The sequence below is a fragment of the Cyrtonyx montezumae genome, unplaced genomic scaffold (genome assembly GCF_038088225.1).
Source record: "Cyrtonyx montezumae isolate F1298 unplaced genomic scaffold, pur_monq_1.0 scaffold_18, whole genome shotgun sequence".
Classification (NCBI taxonomy): Eukaryota; Metazoa; Chordata; class Aves; order Galliformes; family Odontophoridae; genus Cyrtonyx; species Cyrtonyx montezumae.
In genome coordinates, this window is record NW_027071914.1 from 9,825,582 (window position 1) to 9,838,934 (window position 13,353).

Genomic DNA, 13,353 nt, shown 5'->3' on the forward strand with positions numbered 1-13,353 from the left:
GCAGCCCACACAGCGTCCCATCCACACTGCACAAGCACTGCTTGCTATGGACTACGAGTTCTCCCCAGCAAAAGACACCTCTAAGTGTGGGCTGCTGGCCTCCAGGTGCAGGAATCCACTATTTGCTCTGGTGAGGGAGGAGGTAGATGTTAGCAGCCTGTTGCCAGACTCTCCTTATACCAGATACACACTTCCTCTCACACCACACCCACCTTTACAGGAAGCAATTACACAATGACAACTACTCTAAGGGAGTGAAGTATTTGCTGTCTACCAAGTCCCTTCCAGCTGGATCCTTTTTTGGACAGATTCAGTCCCCGTTCTGCTCAACGGGTGCATACAGGAGGGTAGGGCTTTGCTTATCCAGAGGGATAATGGAACCACTGTGGGCTGGCAAAGGATGTGTGTTCTTGGGCCACCAACAACTCCAAGAACAGTACTGCAACTTGCTCTAGAAGTCTTGGCTGAAGTAACTGTAGCCTCCTGGAGCAGTTGCTTCTTCCCGGACATACTGCTGTGGTGGGAATGGTCCTACAACTGGCACTGCTCCTGGCATCCTGGACATCGGAGGGAGCAAGAGGAAGACAAGGAAAAAGAGGAACCAGTGTCAGAATGGCTCTGAAATCTGTCAGCTGCAATCAATGCTCAGAAAACATTGCTGCCAGCAGAGTAACAGCCCACTATGGACAAGTCAACAACTTGCCACAAAAGCTTCCAAATGGATTCTTACTCTCTCAGTGTATTAAACAGACACCTTTAGTATGGAAGAATTAGCTATTGCTTAGCTCAAGGACCGTGAAGAGCTTCCACTGCAAAGCAAGTATCCTGGCTCTTTTTAGACTGCAGAAGCTGACCTGGAACAGGACTTAACGACCAAATCCAGAAGCAGCTTTCTAAAAGGGAGTTATTTGGCTTGAAAAGCTGGAACAACATCCATGTCCTCAAAGTGAACAGTTATGCAAGTGTGTTGGGAATGCCTTCAGTGTTATCTTTCTAGAGTGGGATAAATTCAGGCTAGATGTTTGCCATCCACTGATCCTGCTGTGCTGTTCAAGAGTTGGCCTTCATGAATGTACAGACAGAGCTTATGCCTTCCAATCAAATACTCAGAGTGTGACGGGGCTGTTATTCCACAGGCATGCAATGCAAGATTCCAGTTTTCATCTTGGTCTTTCTGGGAAATTCCGTTACCACTTCAGGCAGTATTTCCTAATACCTCTTTCCTCTAACCCACTCACAGCTTCTAAGCTGTCTACCCACCCCAGGTCTGGTATTGACCCTCCTTAAGGTAACGCTTTGAAATCAGAGATCTGAACTTTGCCAGTGTCCAGAATAAATACCTTTAGTATTAATCATTTCCCTGGCAGAAGATGAACAATATGTGCAGGGGATTATCCTGTTTAACTCAGCAGTTCTGAGAGTGAGTTCAGAAATATAGCCTAGTTTTCTGGAGCACGCTGACTACATGCCAAATTTTAAAACAAGCAGCTCCCAGGAGAGCCAAGAATGACAAGTAGACCTCCATTATGCCACTCTTTGCTTTGATTCAAATCTTGGTTCTTACAGAAGTGCTGTTCAACAAGAATCGGGATGGATGTGCTCACTGCAGAGGGTGGCACTGACCTGAGCCTCTGAGAAACAAAAGCAATTGAAAGACACTTCTACTACAGCAGCATCCCCAAGCTGTCTGCAGAGGGAGCTGCTGAAGAGGCTGAGGGGGTGCAAACCTCCACTGGTTAACTGGCTTCAGAACAAACAGCACAAGCTTGCACAAAGCATATTGTTCTGTTTGTGAGGGTCAGCTTGAAATCCACATGCAGAACTGCATTTAAGCTGTATTTAAAACAGCTGGAATAGCAAGGCTAGAAACATAGTCGAACAAGAAAGTTACTTACTGATTCTTGTGTTTGAAGCCACTGATGTGAGCTTGGTACTGCTCTATGGAGTTCAGTACTATGTTACATGTGTTGCAGGGGTAGCCTTTCCCAGCTGAAACAGACATCAATGTTAACACACACAGCACAGCTAGCCAACAACTTGGTGCCTGAGGTAGAAACAAGTGAGATAATCAATCACTTGATGTGTTAAACAACTGCTAAACAAAGCAAGTAGCAAATGAATAGCCTGACCAGGCAGGGAGGTCACAGGATCCCATACCCCACCAGACACTGGTCAGACTCTGGTTAGAGGTATGGAGGGAAACACAGCCAGAAAACCTTTCCTGATCAGAACATGGGTTTGTTATCTATAAAAACAAACACACATTTCCTGTAACCAGTTTACAATATCAGATGAGGTGAAAACTTAGCAATTAGCACACCAAACCCGATGTTATACGGCCTCTGCAACTCCACCTTTCTCCCAAATTCCCACCTCTCCTGATCTGTATGACTCCTAACAAAAATCAAGGGAGACATTACATTTTTAAATCTGATGTTTCAATTAAGAAAAAAAAAGAAGAAAAAAAGCAGCAAGAGGAGATTATACACAACGTGAAACTCTGCAGCACAGTGCTCTGCCTTGCTGAGGTGCCAGCTGGGAATGCTGAACTCTATCTTCAAACCGTTCTGCTACAGTCTATCAGTTAACTGCAAAACAAAAAGCCTCCAACAACAGTTGCACGAGGCAGACCAGCGGTTGTGTGTAACGTGACTGCTCCTGCTGGAATGTAAGTCCTCGGGGTCATAGATACCAAACAAGCATGCAAGGCAGCAGAGCTGGCCACAGAAGCCCGTAATGGGAAAGTCCTGGCATCCATCCCTGTGACGTTATGTGCTGCTGAACTCCAGCTCTCTGGGGAAGGGTTCTGCCTGGGAGTCTCACAAAGTAAATGCTACCTTAAGGGGAAAGGGGACACTCACTCAAGGGGTGAAAAGCAGCATTATCACTGGGTGAGGAGCACAACACGTAATGCAGCAGACACGTCCCCATCTGGCTGCTGCCCCACAGAGACTTCAGACTCCAGTGGGCACACTGAACTGTCAGAACGGCTGGGCATGGATGTGAAGGGTCAGAGGAGCTGCCACAGCCTTCACACCCATCTCCCTGCACAACTGATCTCCCTGCTGAAAAAAAGGCAGCCCCTGAATGGATGTCTCCTAGAGGAATTTTAAGCAGAAAGGCATCTAGGTGCTCTGCTAAGAAGGACACATCTTCATCTGCTGAGGGTCAGATCTCAACGGGGAAGGTCCATTTAGAGACCAGAGCCTTTAAAAAAGCATAGGCCAGAATTCAAGCCCAGTTCACTTGAGAGAATGAGAAGCTTGGGCTGGGAAGAACTGTGCAGGCATGCCAGCTTGGCAGGGCTGTCAGCACACAGAGACAGGCAAAGGGAGCAAGAAAATACAGCCCTGACTGCAGCCTGTCCCAGCAGAGCAGCCCCATGCTACACCCCAGCTCTGCAACCTCACCTGGAACAGCTTAAGCACCATAGAGATGTGGGTGGAGATACTCCAGCTCTGTAAGTGCTACACAAAACACATAAATCACACGGCAACAGCACTGCCCACTTACCCAGCCTGGGCTGGGGCTCCACAACCTGAGTCACAACAAAATGGAACCATTGATCAGGCCCCGCTAATTAGGTAAAGAGCATATGGGTAACACAAGATATGAAGCACCTTTTCCATCTTCCACATGACTACACAATGTGGGAGAGAACATTACTGGGATAATTGAGTTTCATTTCTCATAAGTGCTACCAGTAGCTAAAGATGGCCCGCAAAGAATTAGAATAATTAATCTTCTGCTTATGAGCGTTTTTGTGACAGAGTAAGAAGCCCTTGAAGGAGATTTTAAGTAGGCTTATTATTTACTTCAAGCATCCAGGAGTGTACTACACACTTCCTGGTCCAACAGAGGGATGCTGGAAAGAACAAGGGAGTTCACTGTGAGCTCCTAATGCTTTCCCTGGACCCCAAGGGCTTTCATCATATAGAAGCACTCATAAGGAACAGATCATAAACCAAATGAGTGTTAACTGTCTGCCCAAAGTTCCTTCTTAATAGCTCAATTTTTTCCACATTCCTGCTTGCTCCAGAGTGAGTTGCATTAGTTCATCAGATGAAGTGCCCACACAGAGGCAGAAAGCATTCAGGGAGAAATCTCTCTGGCTTTCATGTGCTTTGAAGCAGCAGGTGCAGTTAAACCTATTTCTTCCATCTTTGCCTAGTTCCCTAGACATTTTCTAAGCATCAAATGCCACTTTTATCTTTCCATTTTGGATGCAATCCACCTAGCTGGAAACAGCACTGGCCAAAATCCCTGGATTATCTGCACAGAGAATAAAAAGGACACGTACTCGATGAGACAACATTGCAAAACACAACTCAAAGCTCCTCACGAGCAGCTACAGCCTAAAAACTTCTGCTGCCAAGGCATTACAGTATCAACCAGATAGTTTCAAAGGGCATCAAAATACTTACCACGAGCAATTCCCCCCTGCTCCCTCCACACACCCTTGTCCAGAGACCTGACAGATGCACACTGCTGTCCCGCCCTGCTGTCCAGCTCCTTACCAGCCTGCCTGCTGAGAACTCACCCAGGAAGGACAATGCTGGTGCGTCAGGAGTTCGGCCGTAGCGTGCCATCAGCTTGTGTTTGGTTTCTTGCTTCCTGTGCTTCTTGCCTACATAATGTTGTTTTGCCATAAGGGGGTTGTTGAAAGTGGCATGGCAGAGGCTACAGAACTTGTCTGGGTCAGTAATGTCCTTGTTCTCTTCATTAGAAGACACAGTAGAGGTGGGGAGGGTAGCAGGATGTTTCTGTGGGGGCACCACTTCTGTAGGGTGAATCCAAACTCTTGGTCAGTTAAATACAAAAAAAAAAGTAATTTTATTTCCCCCTAACATGCATTAATTAAATAAATAAAAACCCCAATAAACCAATACCATAGAACGGCCCCAAAAGAAACCTAGTCAGAGGATGTAAGACCCGTGTTGCTCCTACCTCCTCCCTCAACACTCCACAACTGGAAGGCATGGAGTAAGACAACTCCCAGCAGGGGCACAAACAGCACAGGGGAGCTAAATACCTGTGAGCTCCTCTCACATGGGAGTGGCAGACACCAGACCCTTCCTGCAGGATCCTCGCAGCCAGGCCCTGCCTTGAGAACAGGCCACAGCAGAGGCAAAGCAAGGGGTCAGCACAAGCATACACCCACGCTTCCCAGCAACACTCTGCCAGCCTCCAGCTGTCTGCAGCTCAGAAGTCCCTGAACCACAGAAGCCACAAGCCTGTAGCTGAGCAGGCCTGACAAATTCATCTCACAGGCATTTCACAAGTCACTTCAGTCCCTGTAAGCTTTTAGCAACCATCATACTCCGTGACAGATACTTCTACAGCTGCACGAACAACAACAGGCTCTGTCCCATTCCATGCAGGAAAGAACATTTAGCCAAGCTATTCTACCAAGAAGGTTGCTGATAAAGGCAGTGGGTCTGGAGGAGCACTGCTGGCTTTCCATGCAAGAGCACACACACACACACACAGAAGATGACATATGTTCAATGACACCTCTCAGTGCAAAAAACATTACATGCAGCATTTTCTATTCCTTGAACTTCACAACACAGAGGCACTGCAGACAGATGTACCTTCCACTTTAGGAGACTGCTGCTTCATGTTCTTGGCGTGAGTCTTCCCCAGGTAGTGAGACGTGGCCACAGCAGGAGAGGAAAAGGTCATGTTACAGATGGGGCAACACTTGTTCCTGTCCTCCCCATTGGTGCCTTCCTGCTTGCTCTCCTGTGTGCACAGAACCACAGAATGGACAAAAAAATGGTTGGGAAAGCTCATTACAAAGAGAAACTATAAGGCAATCAAGAATACTAGATAACAGAGGCACTGGATGTGAATTTTAAGCTGTTTGACTGAATGGGACTTCCATGGCACAACACTACCCTCCTTCACTGGACACTGTTCCTGTTTCAGATTCCCTTTTCCTCAGTCTGCTATTAAAACACCACAGGTAAAGGGACTGTCAAGACCTACATGGGCCCAGCACAGGGCTAACTACATGGCAGCAAGAAACAATTCACCCCCTGCTCCCTAAGGTGTGAGCTAAGGAGCACAAATACCGTTATCAGCTGGGCCATCAGCAGCATGATGCCAGCTGGGCAGGCAGCAGCAGCTGCTGCCAGGCTTCACACTGCACGAAGGCAACCTCCTACCTCCTCCCCTCCACATGCACAACAAATCTGTGAGGGTTAAGGATTAAAGGTAAAGCAATCACAGAAGTACAATCTGTTTCCCAAACGACTCACTGAGCAGACAGCTAGCGAGGCACTCCCCTTGCTGAGCGAGAAGCTGAAACAAAACTAAAAACGTAAGAAAAACAAAGAGCGTGACGGAAAGAAAAGCGCAGCCAACCGTGAACCCTGCACTGTGCTGTGAAACAAAACGTCACGCAGATTGCAGCGATGCTCCTGACAACTCGCTGCTTCCCTGCTCTCCCACCAGGACAGGCCCTCCTCTCACCTTCGCGTCCAGCTTCATCTTCTTGCTGGGCGCCAGCTCCTCCTCGCCGTGGATGGAGAGGTACCTCCGCACCTTGTTGGCGTGCTTCTTGCTCTGCGGGCAGCGACACTGTTACGCGGCCCCGGCTTGGCCCGCTCAGCCCCGGCCCTGCCCGGCGCGGCCCTCACCTGGTAGTGTGCCAGGCGCTGCGACTCGGAGATGAGCAGCGCGCTGCACACCTTGCACTGCGCCTCGGTGAAGATGTGTCCGTTCTCCCGGATCAGCCGCTCCACTGCCAACACGCACCGCGCTCAGCCCGAACCGCTCCGGCTCAGCGCGGCCGCCCCCCCGCCCCGTGCCGCTCACCTGCCTCCCTGCCCACCGCCGCCGCCGAGGCGTCCCCGTTGCTACCCGCCCCGTCCGCCATCTTGGTAGCCTTCACCGCTCTCGCGAGAGCCGCGGTCTCCTACCGACGGTGGGCGGGGCTGGGCGGCGTCCGGCGGGAGCGTCGCGCGCGGCACGTGCTGGCGGGGCGAGGCGGCGGCGGCCATGTTGGTTACGGGCAGCGGGGAGGCGGGCGCGCCTCTTCTCCGGCTGTGCGGCGGTGCCATTCGTCGCCGCGATCGCCGTGCGGGGGGAGGCGTGGCGCGACGCGGACGTTGAACGCTTTTCGGCTCAAGGCTGGAAGGCCGCAGTTAAATGAAGAGACGCCGTTATATTTTCCCCCGCCCGTTCCCGCGTGAACACGAGCAAGAGATACGATGTGGGCACCCCGGCGGCCCTGGGCGGCTCCGAGCAGAGGAGGCGACAGCGTTTCCTCCCGCTGCCTTCAGGCCCCGCCGCCGCCGCCCGCACGCGACATGGCGCCGCCCGCCTCGCCCGGCCCCGCCCCTCCTGCCCCCCACATGACGTGAGGCCGCCGCCGCCATCTTGAGTGAGGGCAATGAGGCCTCCTCCGCCAACTTGAGTGCGGGTAAGAGACCCGTTGAGCGCGGCTCGGGGGTGGTGGGGGGCAGCGGCCGCGCGGTGGGGCGGGGGCGGTACGCGGGACCCCGGGAGGTCCCGGGCCCCGGGAGCGGCTGTTTCCCGCGGGGCATTCCGCGGAGCTGCGGCCGCTGCCCTGCCCGGGGCCGCCGGGAGCCGGGCCGCCGCCTCTCCTCCCCTTCATTCAGCGTGGGCCCGGCTGGCGGTGGTTACTGAGCGACCCTGGAGTGCTGCCGGGAGCACCTCCGCCCGGCTTGGCGGGAGGGGTCAGGGTGCGGAGTGCCCTCAGTGGGTGCTGGGGATAGCGGCCCATCTCCCCTTGCAGAGGCAGAGCAGAAACAGTTCCGCTTGGAGGAGCTGAGCAGCGCCCGGCGCTCTGCAGGAAGCCGTTCTGCAAGCACATGAACCCTGCAGGCACCTCCTGTCCCCCTTCCCCCGGCGCTGCGGGCTGTCACGTCTCAGGATCAGCTGCTCCCAGCGTGGGGGGTCTGGGGCTGATGGCTGCAGGGAGCTGCGTGGCACTGACCTGTGTGCGCAGCATGGCTGCGTGCCTGGCAGCACTGCATCCCTCCCTGTGGTTGGGGGGGGTTGTTTACCACGCGCCAGCCTGAGTCTCGAGCGGCTCCCAAACTCATCCGGGGATGAGAGTCATTCATTTTTGGCTCTGTTTTCAAGCATTTTTCAAGCTGTCACAGCTTGGCAGGTCTGGAGCTGCAGTGTCAAGATTTAGAATTATTCTGTCGGTAATTGCTTTCTGATTCATCAAAATGATAGATGAGAGGGAAAATGACAAATAATCACAAGTTGGGGATCTTCAAGGATATCCCTAAAAATGTGCCTGGGGAAGTGTGGCATGTGTGAGGCCCTTGTCAGGGGGTCACCTTTGCTGTCAGAGCATTTGTAAAGAAATTCTCTTAAAGTTGTAAGAAGTGAAAAATTGGAAAACGTCTGGGAGACAACAGGCAGAGGCAGGCTTGGCTTATTCAGGCTTTCTTTCTCTGGACCTGAAAGCAGACATGGACATTGTGGATACCAGCGTCCTTTGCAGAAGTGGCTTCCTTACCCGAAGGAGTGTGCTCTGCTGCTTGTTTTCTTCAGCTCTATCAGCTGGGCTAATAAAAGCTGTCACCGCTCTCCTACTCGCCGCCTCGCGCAGCTACAAGTGATCTCTCCTTGTCTTGTTCCCTTAGTTACATTCACAGAGAGGCTCTTTGCCACAAGTCCCTTCGTTTTCGGCAGCGTTGTGGGAGTTGTGTGGTTACATCTTTTACCTCCCCCTCCTTTTTAAATGTTGGAGGTAGGTGACTCATCATAACTCCAGCTGATACTGCTCGGTGATCTCTTATTTAGCGCAGTGCACTGAGCTGGGGGGAGAGCTGGTGATGCCAACACGGATTTTAACAAGAAGCAGAAGGAAACACGTTGCAGTTGCTAGCTGCTGTCTGCTGTGTTTTGCCATTGATGTCTCTGAAAGCAGTGACCCTGCCTGGGCTCAGCACCAGTGCTCGGGCAGCGTGCTGAAACGCCGGTGTGCTGTGCTGATAACGGGGTGCGGTTCCCAGGAGCCGGGTGGGCAGTGGGGTTCATCTCTCCAGGCAGAGGGCAGAGAGAACGACTGGATGAAAAACAGAAAATGTATAACAGCGATATTCCAACAACAGTGTTCAGCTCAGCTGGAGCAGAACAGCTTTGTTTTGCAAGAGCTTCTCCTAAAGAGCAGCACTTGTTTTTGTTTTCCCATCCCAAACAGACAAGCGTTTTGGGACTGCACTGGTGAGTGCAGCCGCTTCTGGAGCTGCGTGTGCAGTTCGTACAATATCCTGTCTTTAGGGGGCTCAGCAAGTCTTCAGTGCAAATCCTTGCTCACCGGTTCATCATCTTTTATCTCCACACCTATGTGTGTGGAGGAAGGGAGACAGGTGAGGGAAGCTCCTGCACGCTGCAGAGATTCAGAGGCAGCACGTGTGCTCTTGGTCTGACCTGGACTGGGTGCTGCCCGGCTGTAGGGCAAGGAGTACAGCCCTGTTCTGTTGTGCTAATGTGGCTCTGAACTTCGTGCTGGCAGTGTTTCCACACGTAGCAGCTGTTTGCAGTTCTGGGATGCTACAGGAGAGGGTTTGGCTCTGCGTTGTGTAACGTGGGGTCTTTTGTCGCATCTTGTCTGCCTCTTATTTTAGACCTCAGCAGCGCATCTGAGCTATTTCAGTGCTCATGAAAGAAGGGCAGAGGGATCCTGGGAAGGACATTGGTCTGGGAGCTGGCCAACTCGAGCCGCATTTCCAGCTCTTTGCTGTCTGTGTGTGACGAGGGGCTCATTGCTCACTGCTCTGTACGCTTTCTTCTAGCAAAACCGGAGCTGATGGTCCTCAGCCACCTCGTAGGGCTCCCTGCTTCCCAGCTCGGGAAGCACTGAACGCTGTTGTCGCATTACTCTTGTTCTCATCCTGGTCTTCTCCTCCCAGTCCTCTTAGCTTGATTCAATGCCCCATTCCAGTGTGTTGTGCACCAGGGCTGTGCGGGGGTGGGAAGATCAGGGTTGTGCTGGGGGCACTGCTTTGGGGCAGCTTGTGGGGGGGTCAGTGGCTAGAGTGAACAGGAAAGCCTTGTTGTGTTGGAGCAAGGGCTCTGGGCAAGGCACTTGTCTGTTGCTGTTCCCCTGAAACCCCTTTTTGCAATCAGCTCTAATAGAGTATTCTTAACTAAATGAGTGGTGACAAGCACGTGTGGCTCCCTGTACTGCTAAATGTACCACGCGTTGTAATAATGTTCTAATGGCTGCTGTATTTTGCCTAAAAATAGTAAAAGGCAGGGCTGTCTATTAGGGGAAATCTAAATGAGAGGGAAACAAATGACTTTTAGTCTTTCCCTCTGTTTCAGAGTGAAGGATGCCAAGGAGAAGGAAGGCCACAGAGAGCCCCGACTGTCGAGGTCAGGATGGAGAGGAAGAGGAGGAAGAGAAGAGGGGTGCTGCCAATGCCAAGAAACGCAGCTTTGTGGATGCATTTATTGTTATATCTGACAGCGATGGAGAGGTCAGTGCTCAGCCCGTGCCAGGCCCCGCTGCTGCAGAAGCACCGTGCAATGTCTGGGGCATGTCGTGCCATTCCTTTTCTTTTCTGTGAGATGAATCCAATCCTATTTGACTAGGAAATGAATGGTGTGCTTGGTGAGGGTGAGTTATGAGACTGGGATTTGATAACCAAATCCTCTCAGAACTGAATTTGAAACGTAATTTAAAAGTAACCTTTCCTCAATCCCTTTACAAATCTTTTTTTTTCATAATTTTTTGTTTGATTGATTCCAGCTAAACCGTGGAAACGTGATTCTGTATTATCTGCAAATAGATAAGAGAATGATTCAGAACATGGGCTTTGAGTAGCTCAGCCACAGCTGGTGTCTGGTAAACTGATCCTGAATTACAGAAGTCTGAATTTTTAACCCGTTGCCATAGGGTGTAAAGGTGAACTGTGCAGTGGGTGTGCCACAAAAGCTCAGGTCACCGATCCCTGGCATCATCTCATTAACATGAACCTCGCCCTGCAGTACTGAGGTGTTTGTGCCTGTTACACTGATGCTGGGATACGTGCAAAAACTCCTGGCTGGAGAAACCCAGAGCTGGGAGAATCTGTCCTCAGTTTGAGGTACACGAGAGAAAATTATTAGAGTCATTTTTTTATGTATGACGGTTGAGGCTTTGCTCTGTCTTGCCAGTGATTTGGGACCCTAAGCTGCTTTTTGTAATTCCACCATTTTCAAAAGCATTTCAGTTCTCTCTCAAGCTGTGGATCTTAAATCAAGTCCTTTTCGTTCCCACATCTGGAGCATGAGTCTCTACAATAAGGCGATTATCATGTGAGGAGGGGAAAAGCACTAGAAATAAACAGTAAAAAGCTGTAGGGCAAATGATATTGGATGTTTTTTTCTTCACATTGTCTGAGTTCTTTCCCATTGGGAAATTCCCTGAAAGAAATGGAACATATGGCAGTAATAGTTCATTGGGGTTAAACCCTTAGCTCTGCAATATGCTAAGTTAACTTCAGATGTATGCTGCATCACTGGCCTTTATTATGAAACCTATAAGGAAAAAGAGAAATCAGCAGCTGTAAGAGATGCTGCAGTACATAAAAGATCAGGACCTGTTATTGTCTACAATTATTCATCTCAATGTGCACGTATCTGAAAAAGAGGAAACAAACGTCTCTTAAAGCACATCTATAAAAAGGTTAGGCTCCCTGACTGTTCTGTAAGTTTGTCTATAAACAATAAATTCTGATGGCATAATCGGTCATATTACAGAAAAGGATATGCTCAGAGAGGCCGTTAAAGAGCCAATTAGGTTCTGTTTAAGTGACAACAGCTCAGTCGGTTGAGTGAGTGGATTTATTCAGTTCAGTCTCTTTCTTTCTGTGAGTCATCAGCTCCCAGATCCAGTGCCACAGTCTCTAGCAGCATTGTTTTCTCCAAAACCACCCAAAAATTCGATTTGCATGGGATCTCAAAAGAAAAAAAAAAACCTGTCTGTTTTGTGTAACTGTCACAGCTCCTCAGTGTACATCAAGTTGGATTTCAATTTCAAACCCCGTAACTGTTGTTCTTGCTCTAGTAAGACCTTGTTATGTGTTTGAGAAGAGGTGTGGGAAACTCAGATCAATAGCAATTTTAGAGAACAATACATTCTCAATTAATCTTGCATCTGTTAGGACATGGTTCCTTATGAATCAAAAGCTGCAAGGACAATTTGGGCATCACTGATTCAATGGCTTTCTTCCTTGGCAGTCTCTTGGCAGGTATCTATGGAACAAGTCCCTAGTTCTGCTTCCAGACCAGCAGATCTTGTAGCAGCTGCACCTGGAAAGCCTCCAGCTTCTCACTTTTGATGATCTTTGGCAGACTGCCTCTCCCAGGAATTTTTCAGTCATGCTGGATTATCAAGCTCATCCATGTTATTTTGCCAAATTTTCTTTCTTTGCTCATGTCTGTGCTGTGGCATCTGCAGAGCTGCATCAGAAGGAATTTTTCTGGACACGAGGCTTTTTGATCTCTGTTATACATAATCCTGGATTCGGGAAACTTTTTTTTAAGGGTCAGACAAATTAGGAACAGTCTCTCTCTGGCTTTGTAGAAACAAGAGGAGATGATCTCCTTTGTGCAGACTGCTTCTCTGAATGCACAGACGTGGCGAGTGAACCAAGTCATTCCTGTCTCCCCTGTCTGTTCAAACCCTACAGAGTGCTGGGTACTGAAAGACAGGTCCTTCGCTTGCACCCAAGCACACAGCATTCCTAACAGCGCCCAACAGAGTGCTCTCTGAGCATGGCAAGCCCTGCTTTGCCTCGTGACCCTCCTGCTGGGTGGCTGGCGAAGACTGTCTGACTCCCCTGAGATTTTCTGAAGCATGATTGTCACCCAGCAGGAGGGCAGGGACGCATGCTGGGCGTAGCCAGTGGCCAGGTCATGGTGCAGATCTATCAATGGATCTGTGGATGCTAAAATGCTCATGGTCTGCTGCAGGACCTCGCAGGGGAGCTCAGGCAGAGCTGGCTTAATCCATTTCTTCTGGATAGATCCTTTGTGAGATTTGCTTGCAGTCGAAGCATTCACGTGAAGTCTCACAGGCTCTCCCTGCCAGATCTGCCATCCATCAGCTCTGCAGCCTTTAGGGAACGTGACAGTGCTGGCTCATTCTGCATGGCATCCAGTGCCTGCCTCCCTTAGGCACAGAACATCCCTCTGTCTGAGTATTCCTGTTTGAAGATGCTCAGAGTCTGAGTAAATACCAGCTTTATTGATGTTCTGGATCAGATGATGTTTTTGGGAGATAGAGGAGTGTTTAGGCACTGGCTGGACTAGCTGGTCACTGAAAAGCTCTCTTTTCTTCACTGGCCTCCTGTTGTGTGTCAGAAACCACATCTG

General features: G+C 50.2%; 2 protein-coding genes across 9 annotated transcripts in view; one reads left to right on the top strand and one right to left on the bottom strand.

The window, feature by feature from the left end:
* Positions 1 to 260: 260 nt before the first annotated feature.
* ZNF346 (zinc finger protein 346) lies at positions 261 to 6,883 on the bottom strand. The gene is made up of 7 exons (XM_065735063.1): positions 6,823 to 6,883; positions 6,645 to 6,766; positions 6,478 to 6,570; positions 5,595 to 5,745; positions 4,541 to 4,780; positions 1,896 to 1,989; positions 261 to 557 (listed from the first exon to the last, which is right to left on the bottom strand). The coding sequence occupies exons 1-7, from the start codon at positions 6,881 to 6,883 to the stop codon at positions 452 to 454; spliced, it is 867 nt and encodes a 288-aa protein (XP_065591135.1). The 3' UTR covers positions 261 to 451.
* A 488-nt stretch (positions 6,884 to 7,371) lies between these two features.
* UIMC1 (ubiquitin interaction motif containing 1) overlaps positions 7,372 to 13,353 on the top strand; it is a 32,460-nt gene continuing 26,478 nt past the window's right edge. For 5 of the 8 annotated variants that reach the window (XR_010622098.1, XR_010622097.1, XM_065734629.1 and 2 more), the window contains exons 1-2: positions 7,372 to 7,429; positions 10,318 to 10,472. Coding sequence is in view for 6 of the 8 variants with exons in the window: in XM_065734629.1 (XP_065590701.1) it covers positions 10,326 to 10,472 (147 nt within the window). In the remaining 2 variants the exon portion in view is untranslated. Of the gene's footprint in view, positions 7,430 to 8,630; positions 8,738 to 9,189; positions 9,214 to 10,299; positions 10,473 to 13,353 lie in introns of those variants that run through there. The other 3 variants (XM_065734630.1, XM_065734631.1, XM_065734632.1) reach the window with 3 other exon arrangements.